Here is a 17572-nt window from a genome sequence, read left to right on the forward strand (position 1 = left end):
AGAATTTGAGGCGTCGGGCAGGAAAATAAACACGTTGGTGATTTTGAATATTTATTAAAAGCAATGAACAGACATATTTTCTGGCCAAAGTACAACAATAAATAGTCCCAGAGTGGAACGAGTACTGATTGGTCCTGCACGGTCACATTGACTGCCTGAATGACAATTACTTCTGCAAAAAGTCGAGCAAAATCTGAAATTATAAGATTATCAGAATGTCCCCAAAATAAACTGTGAGGATCTCTACCATCGCATTAAAAGTCTCCTCAAAGGCCGACGGTGACGCCCCAAATATCTCCAGCTCTAAAAACAGTCGTCCTTCATTACGTATGTTCCACCTGTTCGTCTCTCACATGCTTGGTCACACATTTTTCTTGTGTTCTCGACATTAGGTTTTCATGTGTCATTTGTCAAGTTTCCAATCACTCCTCTTCTGTCAGTGGTGGCCTCCTCGTGCAAGATAAAACCTCCCAACAGTATTTAAGAGATGGCACAGTATGGATTTTCTGAAGGTTCAGGGCGTGACCTTTGACATTGTGAGACAGACGGAGGCTGTCGACAAGAAAAGGACAGATCTGTATGTTTACATATAAATATATCTACAGTAGAGGTACACAGATAAATGTTGGAGGCAGCATTTCTTTAGGAACTCAGAATCAACCCACATTAAAAAATGACATCTATAGCTTTAAACAACAGCTTCAGTATAATATATATCTGCAGAAGGAGACGACTGAGGACTAAGGAAATTAAATCACCTCCAGGTACAAACTGTACAGTAATAATGTACAACAGTAACTATATTTTACTTGATATAATATAGCAGAGAAAACCTAATTCCTATCAAAATATATTAAAAACATTACATGGCAAGTTGAAGTACTCTCCTTTTATTTCCCCCCATATGTCTCGAAAAACGAAAAAACAAAAAGTTGTCATGGGGGGGGGGGGGATTAAAATTAAAAATAGGGAATTGTTCACGAAAAGTTCCCCAAATAAATAGTGTAGCTGAGAACTTGTTCTTCCCTGGAACATGTGAGCCTTGTCTGGTGAAGGCCACGTCTGTCTGCATCACTGACAACTGAGGGAAACATTTACGCTCTGTCATTAACGTAACTGTTCAAAAAAAAGAGAAGCAACACACAAAATCGTGCAGCTGAAACTGAAATGAAAATGTTGGTGTTCCAGGGTTAAATGGGATCATGCTCAGTGGAGACTGAGTGGAGCAATAACTATTGGCACATTTTTACTGCACATACAAAATCACAATCAGAATTTTTCATTAATTACAAAATGTTAAAGTCACAATGTGCAGGCAGTCATTTTTGTAACTAAAAACTAATTTTTTAGATCCCTTACACTTTCCATGATTAAATGGTTTCATCTATCAGAAATCTAAAGATGATAAAAAAGTATGTTAAAAAAAACCTCAGGCCTGAATTTAACAATTCTTACTATTATTCAACAGACAGTACAAAGGATATGGTACTTCCAAAGAAGAAGCAAGGGATCTTACATTTGGAGCTGTAGGCTAAGAAGACACTCTTCTGCTTTAACTCCTGATCATGTTGATATGCAGTAGGTCATTCTTCATCGGAGTAAAATGAGTGGTAACATAGCTTAGTTATAAATGGAGATGGGACCAATACCATCTTATATCAGTATCATGATATTGAATTAATTATGGGATATCAGACTGAGGGCGCCGATCCATGTCATCAACGTCACTGATGAAGAAAAACGGTTGGTTACTTTCAACGTTCTCGACTGCACAGTCTCACTTGAAGACATTCAGACTGAACTGTAAGGAGTGTCCACAAATCGTCTCCATGACGACATTCAGATGAGCTTGAACAGCTCCTTCTACATAAAGCACTATTCTTACACTTCAGTGTAAAAGACTTAATTTGAAAACCTTCCCGTTTCTATGTGGAGCTAGGACAATGCAATGCAACGCTGGGTTTAACACAGCTTTGTGTAGCCTCACACATAACACCAACAACAAGACACTATTAGATGTGATAAAAAAAAAAAATAAAAAAAAAAATTAAAAAAAAAGGAAATTGCATCTCTAGTTGAAAAAAAAACACCTAAAAAATGTACACTAATTTGAATGTGATCACATCTTTATAACTTCAATGATAGCACAACTAAGGTATTAAAAACAAACATGTAACAAGACACTGGATCCAAACAAGAAATACAACACAATGACATCATGTTACCAGCCTTCAAGGTGCCGTTTTATACAAACATGTTTCATCACTTTGTACATTTTGGGCAGTTTCTCAGCTCGATGAGTAAATTTACAATCCAGCGTTACTGTTGTCCAATTGGTCCCATAAACTGTGACATTATAGTGTCATGTTGTAATGTACAATATAGTCCTGTATGTTAACACAACTGTACAACAGCCATAGTATTTCCTCTGTGGTGTAAGACATTCATGTTAAACTCCGTGTTGAGAGAACCAGAACATTTCATCATATTGAGGTGTAGTGTCTCCCAAAGCTGGTGAGCCGAATTTTCTCAGGCAGGATGATGTTTACAGAGTGCTCGGGCTCTTCCTGGCTCGCTGTCCCCGCTTCCCTCAGCAGGTGTTCCCTTTGCTGCCGGACTAGCTGGGTGTACTTGGCATTAGCCATCCACGTCTCACAGCGGCCAAAAAAAACAATACCTGTAGTTCCCAAGATGACCAGGCAGGTGAGCAGGGCCAGCATGCCGAAGCAGATGAGCTGACCGTGGGTGACGAGGAAGCCTTGGGAGTGCACGGTCTCCTTCAGGGTGATCTTGAGCAGGTCCCTCTCTGGCGGTCTGAGGAGCTTGTGGAACGTGTGAGCAGGAAGAGAGTAGTGCTGTGGAGTCAGAGCAAACACTCTGTGATCCACAGGCCTCGCGCTGACCGGCTTGGGCCTTGCCTTCGGTCTGTGCTGCAGGGAACATGTGGGACCTGTGAACCATTTCTGGCAAACACACCGGAAGGTTCCATCTGGTTGACCAACACACGTGCCCCTGTTGGCGCAGGGCCTGCCGGCACACGGCGAGAGGCTGCTGGTGTCATTACAAGTGAAGCCAGTGAAGCCGTGCGGACAGACGCACGTGAAGGCCAGGCCGTGGTTTGTACAGTTGCCCCCATTGAGGCAGGGGTTAGGCTGGCAGCTGTCAACGCCGATCTCACAGAAGCCTCCAGAAAATCCAGGGGGACATAAACAGGAAGCGTAACCTGCTGAGCCATCAGAATCCGTACATGTGCCACCGTTCTGACAAGGAGAGCTGGAGGACAGACGGACACAATGTGAATAAACAACATGAGGGAAAAGCTTGCCATCTGGTACACAGCTTCACTACAGCCCGTCTATTTTCTGTGATCATGAAGCAATCGACAGTGAAGCAGTCATAAAACGTGACCAAGCAGAAGATTTCATAAAGCGTCCATGAAGTCCCTAATTTGTGGAGTCCCTCAGGGTATCGTCCTGGGACCACATTTAAATGTATTAAATGGTTAAAAACATGACCTCTACACACATTTCCTCTGTGCACTGTCTGTCACAACGTCTAATCAGACATGAAGCTGTTTGACGGCCGGTTCTCCTTTCTTGAGTTGTACTTAAGCTCTCATGCACGTGGCTAAATTATATCATGGAATGGCAGAAAATCAATTGGGTTTGGTGTCCTCGTCTTTTTGAAGACAGCTTTGCATTGGTTAAAAAACTAATACTTCACATATCCAACAGGATGAATTGCAGTCTGTTGCAGAACTGGACAACTCGTCCAGTGAAACTTCAGAAACTGGGTCAATCGTGCTTCAGCAATGACTCAAATTAAATCAATTAAATAAATTAATGTTGATAAATTAACTTTCTCAATCAATCCTCTAATAGTTTCAGCTCTTGAGTAATAAAGTTATTATTAATGTGTCATTGATTTTAGTGTTTTTGCTGAGCCCTATTGAAAAACAGCACGCAGCTCATTTTGTGCAGAGTAAAAATCTTTAACAGTAACAAGAGATAAAAGGAGTCAAAGCTTTTTTCCCTCTGCACGAATCTTTCTGCTCCGACACTTGCAACATATCTGATCTACAGTACGCAGCCACGATGCACAATCAAGGTGCCGCGATGGAAGCTCCAGGACTAAACAATCAATAACTCTAATAGTAGCTCGTGTAATTACAGAACTCCTGAACATTTGTCTGTAGGAGTCAAAAGAATAATAGCTCTGGCACACTTTTCAGACATCTCCGCGGTCTCAAAAGGAGCTGATTAATGGAACCTCATGCAGGACTTTTAATAGAGATGAATTCCCTGTGCAGGCGGGAAAAGCTCTGCTCATCTTTGTTCTAAAAATGATTAAGAGCTTCTAAAGATTTCTTTAAGAGGCAGCGTAGAGTAACCATTTGCAGACCTTGAGCTGGAAGTTATTAAATTCTAGGTGTGTCTGGAAGTCAATAACAAGACAGCCGCACAGAGAGCAAACACGAAGGGGGGAGGGGGGGGGGGGTTCAGAGTCTGGTAGGGCTGTGTCAGCGAGCTGCGTCTCCAGAGAGTCTTTGATACGTGTCTGATGGACAGGATGAGGGTTTCTCCACAGATCAGCCATGTGTGTAATCCTGCTGGGGGAATGCTCTGCTGCTTGTTTGGTTGTGGCATTTGGTCGAGCATGAATTGTACCCAACTAGAAAAACTCAAGAAATGTTTGTTTTAAAATGTGTATTGCAGTGTTGTGACTTCCTGTATCTATTCCAACAAGATATTTTGATAGACATGAACCCCTCCTGCTGAACCAGCTAATGAGGCGTTCAGGTGTTCCCCATCAACCCGTAAAGTCAAACGTTTCCAGACATTCACCCTTTGATGGCTTAAAAAGTGGTAAATGTCATCAGTACATACGGTATGTGGCTTATAGGAACCATCAAAACCTGAGGTTTTCAATTTATCACAAAATAGGAAAAAATATCACCGCACAATTCACATCGTAGAAATAAACATCTCCTGACTGCCAGCAGCACCGTCAGGTCTCAAAGCTTTATATATTCTTTTTTTTTTTTTTTTTTTTCAAATCACGATTTATCTCGTGCTATTTTGTCCCTTGAGGCACACGGTAGATAAGACTCCTCAGTGTCTCGTTTCACTTTTAAAAAGCTCTGACAGCTCAGCTGACGAGTCCAAAGAAAATTGTATGTCATGACATCAAACATTTACCTGTCGAGCTGTTTTCATTTTTGATCCATAACAACTTCATTTTTCAGTGGTTTAACTTAAAGTACAATATTCAACTTTTATTGAAAATGATGGAAAATGAAACATGCAATTTAAAATAATTAACTCATTTAATTCTTCTGCCTCCTTACTGTTATTTGTTCACTTCTTTTGATATGTTCGGCGCACATCGAATTCGGGTCTCGAATTAGGATGCAACTTAAAATGATGTACAGGTACAGAGGTGTCTGCTTGTCAACAAGGGAGAAGAACAGTAAACAAAGGTTGTTGCTGGTGTGTTCATGGCAGGAGGAAGCAGGGGACTTCCTTCCCTTTGTTTTTCTACAGCAAGGAATTACTGCGTGACATGAAAACAAAATGTGGCTTTTGCTTTTTCTCATAGAGTCACACTGCGTCAATCAAAGGCTTTTTTAAACGTGCAGAACAAATTTGACTTTCAATTTCACTTGACATGATGCCACAAGCAACATTTCACGTGGTCTTTAATTTGAATGAGTTATTGCATAAAGTGCAGAGTCCATATTTCAAACATCTACCTTGTTATTGGTGAGGTTTGTAAATGTCATTTTTTACCATGAACTCCATATTGGGATTATTTTTTTCTGTTGTGTCGTTCAGCTTCACACCTGAACAGTTTGCCCTAATCGAGATCTCGGATGAGAAATAATGAGCTTGCACTCCATTCAAGTGAAATTTCCCTTCACGACACTGAAGAATTGCCTCATTTTCAACAGAGTGGTGTTTGTGAAGGCCCTGTATCAAAGAAAAGCTTTTTTCCCCCTCCTTGTCGTACAATTCTTCAAACTTTCTCTCCCCTCTTACAGCAAATGAACTGAGCAGCGATTTGTGCAGTGACAAAGAAATTCATCCAATATTTTCTCAGATAAAAGCAAACCTTCCATTACAAACTCAGACAAGCACAGTCACAGCGTGGAGAGTGATCGATCGGCCGTCTCCCCAAGTACAGGGGGAGGTCGTACAGATTGATCCAACACATTGATTATCGCAGCTACTGTAACAATACACAATAGCAGATGAGGCTGTTAAACATTTGTGTTAGCTTAAATTGGAAATGGTATTTAAAGGGGTTGTTGGTACCCGTCTGTGTGGCAGAGTCCTCTCTTCAGATGGCAGCTTTCTCCCGTGTAGCCCTGGGGACAGATGCACAGGTACCCTCCCTCTCCTGTCTCTATGCAGGTGGCATTTCCAGCACACGGCTGCGACGAGCACAGACGAATATCTGTTGTAAAAAAAAACAAAAAACGTTGTTTTATTTTTAAAGATCTCTTGTGCTCTAGTTTTCTGTCTCTTCTTGTCTTGAGAAACTTCTCGTCACCTCGAAGGAAACTGAGAACACGAGCAGCCATGTTACAACAGATCTCATCCAACAGAATTAGAGATGTACTGTGAGCACTGATAAGGAGCCACGAGCCAATATATATCGTTCTCTCTTTAATCTTCTCGACGTGTTTGGAGTTTAGCTTGAGGGGCAGAAAAGTCATTTTATGAGATAATGTGCATTGCAGATATTATAAGAATTATTATGTAAGTGCTAAATTTAAACAAGGCTCTTTGAAATGGAAATATGACCTTCAGATGACTTCAACAATAATTAACTATACAACCATTTCATGATTTAGGACTTCATTATAGGCCTTACTGAATAGAAGAAAGAAATGCACTTTTTATTTCCCCCCCAGCAAAATCTGAATCCTGAATTGTTGTGATGTAAGTCTACACACTCAAGGATTCTGTTTAGTTGTTGATGTTGTAGAAGAGTCTTTAAGGAATACGAGACAAAGTAAAACAGTGTCGCAGCTGTTGAGACACATACAGAAAATAAAATGTTACAGAATATTTTATAAACCCACCAGATTCGTGTATTTGATGGAGAAGGAGCGATATTATTTTTTGCAGGAATGTGCCACCAAGGATGAGTGCAGACTGTGATGTTTTATTAACGTGGATGTTTTGCCTCCGTCAGATCTCTTCTCTAACTTCGCTTGTCTATTATTACATTTAAAAATATTCTCCAGACACCGTTTTCGTTCAGTGTCTTTGAGACTCCGTGACTCAGCCTAACCTCTGCTGCGGGGAGGTAGACGAGGGGAGGGGGGGGGGGGGGGGGAGGAGGAGGCGTGTGTCTGAGGGGGGGGGGGGAGGCTTAATGAGACTCACCTTGGTCACACAGGCTGCCCACCCAGCCCTCCTCGCAGGCGCACTGCCATGCCCTCGCACATTTCCCATGCAGACAGCCGGGGAAGGGCACGCACTGGTCACAGTTCTCTCCTTGCCAGCCCGGTTTGCACCTGAAAAGAGGCGAGAAAAGGGGACAGCCACGAACTATTAATACACCACCTACAGAGCTCCACTGTCCTGCTCCTGTCCCCATAATGCATGCTTTCCTTTCACAGTTAAAGTCCTGTTTGATCTAACAGTTACGAGTGATGGAATACAGCCATTTTGGCTTCGGAGTAGAAACAATAGCATCTGCCAGAAAATCATTTCAAACTGGGCATGCTTTATAACAAAAGCTTTTGAGCTATCCGTTAGAAATACAACGCTTTTCACTGTTCAAACACAACCCTGATTTGGCTGTTGACTTCACACAACTGAAGGACGCCAAACAAATCACAGCAGAAGGATCCAGTTGGCTGAATTGGAATTGCATTCCTCTAAAAGGAGAAGCATTTACAGCTGGAGCGATTTATGGAAATAAGGTTGCAAGCCCCCACAGGGTTTTATCTATAGAGGAATCTGTGAGGTCGGTTTAAGTACCTGCACTTCCCTGGCTTCTCACAGAACCCATTTTCTGTGTTGCACCCTGCGCTGCAATCCCAACCTTTGAGACAGACAGACAGAAAGAGAGAGAGAGAGAGAGAGAGAGAGCAGCGTGTTTGCAGAAATCTTCCCAAAAAACACATAAAACATTCAGAGCAATGAAATATTTATCCCTTTCACTTTCTGTGACACGCAGAGGGAATCAGTCCAAAGAGAGAGAGTTTTATTTTCCTCAACTTGACGCAAATGTTATTTTGAGCCTCTGACAGTTAAACTCACTCTGTGGACAGATAAAACAAAAAAAACAAAAAAACTCAGATTACCTTTTGCGATTCCTGTCACGACCACAATTAAGATGACCGCTGTGAGATGCATCGTTATTTTGAGTGAGACCCCTTTGTCCTGCAAAAACATAAAGCGGGTTAAGTCAAAGGTAGAGCGCTCTCTGTGTCTAAACGCGTCGAATATGTACTGACAACATTTTTAAATCACTCACAAGTTCCTTTTAGATAAAGGACAAAAGAAAATTAAATATTTGATCTCATGGCAAAATATAAACATTTTACTAAGGCTAGTAAAAATCACTCTTGCTGCAAATCCCAGTGACTGTTTCTTTTGTTCTTGCATTGACGCACCTGCACACCACGCGTCTTCTCCCAAAGGTGTCCATTACGCACACGCAATGCGAATAAAAGAAAGTCCCTAATTTATATCATCTTTAAGCATCTGGAGCGTTTCCTTACCTATGTCGCTCCTGCACCGCGAGTCCGAGCAGCTCCGTTCATATCTGATCTTAATCTGATGAGACTTGTTTTAATCCAAGCCTCGTGCTGCTCAAAGAGACACTACAGGTGTACTGGAGGCTGTGACGGGACTGCTGCAGCGCGCGACGTCCCAGTGCAATAAGCTCCTCCCACTTTAAGAGGGCGAGAGAGCTCAGAAGACTGACCCCCGGAGAGAGAGGTGATGTAGCTGTAGGGTCAGACAACATAAGGTTATCTTTATTCTAAAGTGATTCATTAAGGCTTCAATCCCTGCAGGACATTACCAACCTCCAGAGCAGAACATTTCTACGATCATTCTCTTTGTGTTTTTAATTATTCATGATACAAACTTTAATCCACCTTTTCAGATTTTCCGGAATGAGTTTTTGAAAAAAATAAAAATTGTTAAAGCTGCAATATCATGTTTAAGTTTCTAGAAGTAAAAACCCTGTTTCAACAGTCTACTGTGGATTCGTCCTCTTGGCTGCTCTTGTCCTGATTCAGTTTGTGTCCTGTGTTTTATTTAGTTCTCTACTTGTGAATATATAAACTTTCTATGTTTTGTTTATCACGTTATCTGATACTGATCCTGAAGCAAGCCTGATAGGTGTTAAAATGTCTCACGAAATAATTCATTTTTACTGATTACTTTTGTAACCCATAAATAGGCATCAGTGTTAACTAGAGATGTACCATCCACTTTTTTGTATTTATTTCTGGTCTGATTCCAATGCTGTTTCCTATATTTTTATTATTGTAGCTAATTGCGTTATTATTGCTGGTGGTATATGTAAGGCTACACAGCTGTAGTTAAACCTGAATTGCATTATGCTTCACATACAAACAGGAAGCAGCAACACACTTTAAAGTTTTTTAAAGCAAACACAAGAATTGTTATCAGAATAATGCAGACTAACTGAACCTATAGAATCCAACATCCGCACCGCCCCTCTTTAAACCTTATTGAATGACTTGCTTTATACTGAGATTTCACTTCACCCTTTTCTATTCTTAGTCCACTTGCTGCTGTCTCCCGTTGTCCTTCCCAAGGGCATTGAAATATATTTGTCTTGAGCTGGGGGCTTAAAGTCCAGGGGCCTAATAATGAGTCTCACCTCTCCCACACATTATTACACCCACAGTAAAGATCTTCGAAAGTGCAGACGAGGGAGCCGCTGTGGCTCTTAATCTTCTTTTCATGTTGATCTCTTTGCATGGAAAAAGGCTGAGACGCTGGTGGGCTTTTGTTTCAAAGAATGTAAATACGTTCTCCCTGCGTATCTTTGAACACAGCTGCATTTAATGAGTTTTAAATGTGAAGAAAAGGACATCAGGTAATCTTTGTTATCAAAGTAACATTATCAGATGAGCTTTGGAGGTCATCAGCAGACATTGTGCATGGAAGCAAGAATAACAGAAAGTAGTTAAAGAAAGAGTCAGCAGCTTCCCCCCCCCAAAAAAAAAAATGAAAATAGACTTTACAAAAGTAAAGCTGCTCTTCATCATCATCATCATCATCATCACTAATGGGCCTCCAGACATGATAATATTCAACGATTGGACACCATTCAAACGACCGAATATTACAGATACGGACGTATGATGGAAATTTAATCAATTTGAGGCGAAACACCAAGTGATAGATAGATAGATAGATAGATAGATAGATAGATAGATAGATAGATAGATAGATAGATAGATAGATAGATAGATAGATAGATACTTTATTGATCCCGAGGGAAATTCAAGCTCCGCCCAAAACAAAGGTGAACCTTGGGTCGGCTCTTACCCACAGTCGTATGTCTACAAGGTTTTAAAGTGACCTTAATGCAGAGTTAATAAAGAAGGGGCCCAAATTAAATGCTGTGTTTATAAAGAGAAACAAACAATGCTATTGACGCTTCAGTACTTCTAACCTTTGGAAAGGTTTCAGCATTGAAACTGATTTTAAATGTGTAAATAAAGAATGCTGATAGAAAATAGTCCTTGTATTTCTCTCACAGAATCAATGTGCAGAAGGCAGAAACAAGGGCAGCACATGTTTTAAGCAGAGAGCTTACAAGCAGATGTGAGAGAAGGAGAAACAGCGAAGTCTCCTCAGACTCGGTATAATCTTCTGCGAGGTCTCCGGTCTCGTATCCCCGCTTCAATTTGGCTCTTGTGTTTATTTTCAAACCCCTAGAGACGCGGCTCACAGCCGGAGCGTAACATTACAGCAGTGATGTGATTCCCTGCCTCCGCAACCAAGCAGATCCACATCAGTCAGTCCTTTTTAATGAAACGTCGGGGGTTTGTTTCTGCTTTATTAAAGTGAAGGAGTTATCTATTGATTTATTTTCTCCCAGCTGTGATCTTGTATCGGAGCTTTAATCTGCGATGGGGGGGGGGGGGTGTTGGATATTATGGATCTGAGGATATGAGCGAGTCGCTGTGTGTGTTTCTTGCTGTTCTATGTCATTTATGTCAGTGTGACAGTTTGAGGTTACATAGGTTTCCTCACAGACACAAACTGGGCTGTAGTGATGTGTGCAGTCTTAGTGTATGTGTTGGCCTCTAAGGTTCCATTAGATAAAGATCAGTAGCTTATTGATCAGTGCATAGATGGGGGAAAAATGTTGATGCAATTTCCACTGCCAAGTTCAAAGCCCTGTGAATCTGTAAGCAAAATGCTAATAACAGCAGCCTAATACGCCCACAATGACACCGCTGACGTGCTGATGTTCAGAGGGTTTCTTTCCCAGCTAATGTAGGGACTCTGCTAACAGTCTGCTAACATAGTTTAAAGGTATATGACACAGCATATAGTGGCTTGCAGAAACTGCAGGTTGTTACCATTAGCAGTACCTCAGACTGCAGCATCTTCTTCTCTGGGACTGATTTGTCAAATGTTGCTTGGACAAATCCAGTTTTTAGGTGTCCATTTCTTCCGTCACTTCAGCCCCAGTGTCTGTGTGACTTATAGGACAGGTAAAGTTGAAATCTCACCTTAGTCAGACCTCATTTCTTGTAAATGTGCGTCTGCAGGGATTTGCCGTCTCCCTCTGATCTCAATAATACAGCGGTCTTATTTCTAATCTCTTCCAAGGTGATTCCCACACCGAGCCCCGAGCACATTACACGCCACATAGGCACAGTTACATCTGCATATTACCTGTCTAGATTATTTCCTTGCAACTTCACTGGAAACTGGACACCATTTCATCTGTATTCTCCGCACGCAGAAGCAAAATGTGGAAAATCAGTGCAGTTTAAAATCTAATTAAAGAATTCCCCCCATTCAGCCGACATATCCCAGCCACACCGCAAGGTTTGGATAAAGATCGTTTCATTTTCACTCTCGCATGGCACACGTTTGGTTTGCAGGAAATTAATCTTGTGTATTGAATTTTGAAACACAATTAACTGAGTGATAACATGTTGTGTGGCTGCCCATCTCATCCCTGTTCAATAGGATGCATCATTAAACAGCAGATCAGGACAGGTGGGGCTCAATGGAGCTCACTCACAGATGTTGAGCACAACTGTAAAACTGCCATCGAACAAAAGATGTGATATCCATCACACAGACAGAGCAGCTGTGCAAATGAATGCTGCTAATTAGTGACGAGAACTGCCACTAACAAACCATCTTCCCTCAAACTATGGTGCTAACATTATGCACATTAACAGAGGAATTACATACTAGTAAATGGATTCACACCAAGGGGCACACAAAGACACCATGATTATTCCAATGCATGTTAAGTAGTTACAAGTAAGGCTGGGTGATATGACCTCAAATCAATATCACAATTAATTGAACATTTTACCTCGATTGTGATTAATGAACAATTATTTATTTTAGCTTTTTTGAACTGAAATGAAAACATCGCTTGAAATGAAAAAAACACATCTTAGTTTTAAAGTTGTGAAAAGTTGTGAAGTTGTAATTTTTTCCGCAGTGTTTTACATTTCACTTTTTTTTTGTTTGGTCATCTTCCCTAAAGACAAAATGTGTCCAAACGATGGACATTGCTTCCGTGTCCGCAAGATTACATCGTTTAGAGGTTCTGGATGTTGGTTTCCAATAAATTTCAATTAATTGCCCTGCCCTAATTACAAGGCAGCAGACAGGGAGGAATGTGGACTTTATCCCTACACTGTTTTAGTTTTTAGTCACTATTATGAAAAGGAGTCAATTACCTTTTTTTTTTTTTTTTCCTAGGACTCCTAAATAAAAGGCAGACGATCGCCTCATGTTAATCAACACTAATTATTAGTAAAGTTTGTTTATAAAAGCATTCAGCTCCCTTACTGTATCTTTGTGATGCGATGACATGAAATACTCGTGAATATGATCCCTTTGAGAAGAGCGAGAAAGATCGCCGCTGACTCAGAAAGAGAGAGCGCAGCGCTTGTCATTCAGGGGACGTCTCTTTATGCGACAGATAGAGGCATTTTGTATCGGTCAACTTAGGTCTCTTGACACCAATTTTCATTGTCATGAAAATGTCCTGATGTCTCATGATTGCATGGCGGTATCATTATTTCAGCTTCAGTTCTGCTGTCTCTGTGAGTAACAGAGAGGAGATGTGAGTGTGATACGTCTGCTAATTCTTTTTTTTTCTTGCCCTCTCGACCTCCAAATATACGCAGTAATTAGTCACAAAGGAGAAACCTGTGTCCGCCTTCGATGATGGGCGGCTTATTTAATTGGCTGTCTGGGTGAAAGGTGAAAGATAAAATCTCACCGTCATTTTCTCCATGAGTGGGCTGTCTGTTTCTCTCCATTTCTGCAGCTTGAGTCGGATTACATCAACTTCAACATTTGGGATTACTTCCATGATTCAGGGCTCGTTGTGTTTACTCCGTTGGGGCCCTGAGGTGGTTCAACAAATGCTACATTACTCATTAGCACAAAACACCTCAGCTCCTGAATGACGCTTTTAGAGCCAAGCACCAATGGCAGCATGCACACAACAGAGTCCAGGTGCTGTTGGATAATACATCACTCTCTTTATTGTCAGCCTAGCCTCTGTGCTTGTGTTCCTGCATGGAGCTGGGATAGTGGCTGAAACAGTGGAGCACATTTCTTTCTTTTCACCTAATTATAAGGAGGAGTAGAACTGATCCTTCTATCGCTGTCTGGCAGCGTAAACAGAGAATTTTTTGGCTCTTTGCTTGCGGCTAACTGCTCTGTAGCAGCGGCCTCCTGGGTGCTGGCAGAAAAAGCGAGCACCTTCAGTTCGGGCTTTCATGCCTGAGCAAAGCCTGCTCCAGAATGTTCCACAAAACAAACAGGTGCAAGGAACTGTTTAAGTCCATACGGTTAGCTTCAATCTTAGCTTTGTTTTCAATTCCTACCTGAATTGCTAGCTAAAAACATAGCAACAAACAAACAGCGTTGAGGGTATATTCACAAAATTAGAAGACATGTAAACAGTAAATGCATGAAGTCCTGTAGGTAATGGTTACAGATTGATCCGACGCCTGACACAAGGGGATTGGTGTCATATAATATAATGTCGGCTCCTTTGCCTGGTGTCTTTTTATGCGCTGTATAATCAATAGCGCACAAATAACCTCTCTCCTTAATGTACTTCCTCTTCCTTTCCCCTCCACTGCTCCTGCAGAGTTTCATTTGCCTCCCTCTTGCAGTGCTTGCTTTTGCCTCGGTGTTACATCAAGTTGAACCTTTATTCTGTGCAGGAAAGGGCTGATTAATCTTTTTTTTAAATGAAGAAGAATTTCTTTTTTTAGGTCATTTTTTTAGCCTTCCTTTGAACAAACTGTCCCTCCAGCCTCCAACGATTTCACTTTGATTTTCTGTTGCAACACTTCCCTTAATTTCCGGTCAAATAGAGCAAAGAGCGTAACCTTTACAGCATGAGCACCTTTTACCTAGACACATCGAGTTTGTTACTTTAAGTCCAAATCAAATGAAAGATAAAGTATCAGAGAATTTTTTTTTGTTTTATACATTTTTTCTCTTCCTATTTAATATTTCAAATGTCTCATTCTGCACTCATCAAACTCATCCCAACGTTATTCACGTTCAGACAACTTTATTAGCAAGTTCTGTTTCATGGAGACTTTAATATATTCTGAATACAAGGTGATCATGAAATGCTGTCCTCTAACTTCTTCCCAGTTGAAAAGAAACTTTAAAGCCATTTGGTAGTTTGGCATATGCTGATGTCAGACCAAATTTCAACGACAGCAGCTGTACTAAACTTCATCTATTACCTTATAAACATTTTGTTAGGTATGCAAATTCCTGCCTACAATAAGCAAGGGGTTTACACCTTTTTGTTTACCTGTAATGCTACCACATATTTGAGCTACTTTCTAGCTAATGCTAATATTATCGCGCTAAGGCCTGAATGCTAACATTAGCCAAAATGTGTTTTGTTTTTTTTCATTCTAAATATAGGTCATAGGACCTCCAGATTATCCGAGTAGTTTTTCAACAGCTTATACAGTATGTTCAGAAAAAGAGAGGGGATAAAGATTAACATTAACGTCACACCCTGAACATGACCTCAGATGAAACTGGCAGCTGTCTGAAGTGAGTCAATTGCAGACAATACTGCTCTGTAATGATGATTTAACCTTGGCTATCCTCCATGCTTCATTGGCAAAGAACAGCTTTGTGAACATCCAGCATAATCAAATCATATTCAAATCATCCAATCACAACACAGTATGTATCATTGCCCTGCCCTTGTGGCTGCAGCTACCTGAAACATAAATAAAAAAGAAAGGCATCAACAGGGATCTGTGGGAGGCAGGAAGTAAATGATGGAATTTGCCATCTGTTTAGATGGCCTGCCCGTGTGTAGACATGTTCGCAAAATTTCATTAACGGAGACAGTGCCATCTTTATCGCCATAGCAACTGTATCTCATTGTCGAGAAAAGAGCCGGGGTTGTGAAGGAAGCAGATGGACACGGCTGATCATTTCTAAGAGAGGAGGAGAGCCAAAGATTAATCAGTGAGGAAGAAACAGAGAGAGGAGAAAACAACTAATGCAGAGGATGACTTCACCTGATGCCAGTTAAATTTGTCTTGTTTCCATGGGAACAGGGGGAGGATGCGTCCCTGTTTTTGGATGGCGTTCCACCTTGCTCAGGGGTTTGATCCTTTAAGATTACACATCTTTTCACCTTAAAAGTGGAGGAAGGAGGGAAAGAAGAAGTGACCCAGACACTGAAGGTTATCAGAGTGTGAATCCACACATCAAATAAAAAAATAAACCTATGTCATTTCTAAATAAAGAATAAAAGCTCTAAACGTTTAGATTCATGTTTGTTTTTTTAGCTATGACTTAATATCTCACTGGCTGAGTAAAACTGATTCTGTGAATGCAGGGTAGCACAATTTAAGCCAGCACAAGTGATATTTAAACAAAAGAACAATTGACTTCTAAATCATATTAGAAAACAGAGAGAATTTAGTTTGCTTGTGCTTGCTCTACTTGTTCAATAACCAAGCTCCAGGTTAAGAGTGCTGGGTGTCATTTCAACAGCAAGCTAACATCGATGTCATCCACTCTGTGTATTTGCATTCACCTATTTCCTCCGCCCGTCCCTCAAACTAAAGAGTACCGCCATTCTCGTTAAAACCCTGGTTACGTCCCACATTCATACTGCAACTCTCCTCTTCGGTGTCCATCCACAAACTTCAATTTATCAAGAACTATGGAGCTCTCATCTTCTCCAGAGTCCGCTCAATAAATCACATCACTCTTGTCCTTCAAAATTTCTGCTCCTCACCTTTAAGGCCATCTATAACCTTCTTGCTTTTTCCATTCCCCTCACATCCTCCCCCCTCAATCATCTGTTAACACTGACTTCCTCTCCATTTTCACGTCTCGTCTCAAAACATGTCTTTTTAAAGTGGCATATTCAGTCTGATCATCATCCATGTTGTCTCACAAATCCTCCTCGTGACCTAGAGTGTTTTTCAAAAGGCAACTAGTTCAGCTTGTAGGGACCAGAGTTGGGAATCAGAGGGTCACTGGTTGAAGTCCCAGGGGAGACCCACAGGTAGCTGTCTGGGTGGTAGGTCACTTCACGAGTACTGCTGAGTTGCCCTTTAAAGTCTTTTAAGGTCGTTTAAAGTCCCAAACGACCAACCAGCTCACGATCGCCCCCTGTGCCGCAGCCTCACTCCATTAATGCCCACATAATGTCCTCCTGTCCAGGTGTGTACACCTGAGTACTTCAGCCCTACTGTATGTTTGTGAGAAGCACTTGTTAAAAAAAGTCTTCTTTATTATTATTTGCAGTGTTTGTTTGGTGTGTGTGTATGTGGTCAATATGTGGGATTGTCCGTTCAGAGGTGCTCCAGTGTTAAACCGTTTGTCTGTGTGTAATCATCTCTGGGGGCCTCTGGCAGACCTTTCTAGAAACCTGAGGCAGAGAGAGAAATTGCAGAGACGCCTGCGAGAGCTGATAGCCGGGCACTGATGTAAACAAACAGCAGAAGTGACAGACAGAAGAGGCCAATCGTGCCTCACTGACGGAATTTGTCTGGTGCATATTGGTTTTCTCCTGGCACAGACTAAACCCAACTCATCCCTGACAAAAAAATGGCACTGTTTTGGGATTTATAGTAAGTAAGTAAGTAAGTAAGTAAATTTTATTTATATTGCACTTTTCGCAGGCAGAGGCCACAAAGTGCTTCACAAACAAAGTTAAAACATCGCACGCAATATACAGACAGTACAAAGATCATGGCAGCCCTAAAAGAGGCTAATTAAAAGCCTGGACAAATAAAAACGTCTTCAGTTGACTCTTGAAAGTGTCAACTGAATCAATTGAGCGCAAA

The 17572-nt window shown here is 41.2% G+C and overlaps 1 protein-coding gene across 2 annotated transcripts; it reads right to left on the reverse strand.

Annotated features, from left to right (window-relative positions):
- Positions 1-2108: 2108 nt before the first annotated feature.
- Positions 2109-10890, reverse strand: dlk1 (delta like non-canonical Notch ligand 1). Of its 2 annotated transcripts, XM_079370323.1 has the most exons (7): positions 10822-10890; positions 8741-8969; positions 8321-8399; positions 7995-8058; positions 7395-7525; positions 6315-6456; positions 2109-3273 (listed from the first exon to the last, which is right to left on the reverse strand). In XM_079370323.1, the coding sequence occupies exons 3-7, from the start codon at positions 8370-8372 to the stop codon at positions 2484-2486; spliced, it is 1179 nt and encodes a 392-aa protein (XP_079226449.1). In that variant the 5' UTR covers positions 8373-8399; positions 8741-8969; positions 10822-10890; the 3' UTR covers positions 2109-2483. The 2 variants fall into 2 exon arrangements, with proteins under 2 accessions (XP_079226449.1, XP_079226450.1); XM_079370324.1 differs by lacking the exons at positions 8741-8969; positions 10822-10890 and adding an exon at positions 8633-8728.
- Between the last annotated feature and the right edge of the window lie 6682 nt (positions 10891-17572).

Source organism: Symphodus melops (assembly GCF_947650265.1).
Source record: "Symphodus melops genome assembly, chromosome: 19".
Taxonomy (NCBI): Eukaryota; Metazoa; Chordata; class Actinopteri; order Labriformes; family Labridae; genus Symphodus; species Symphodus melops.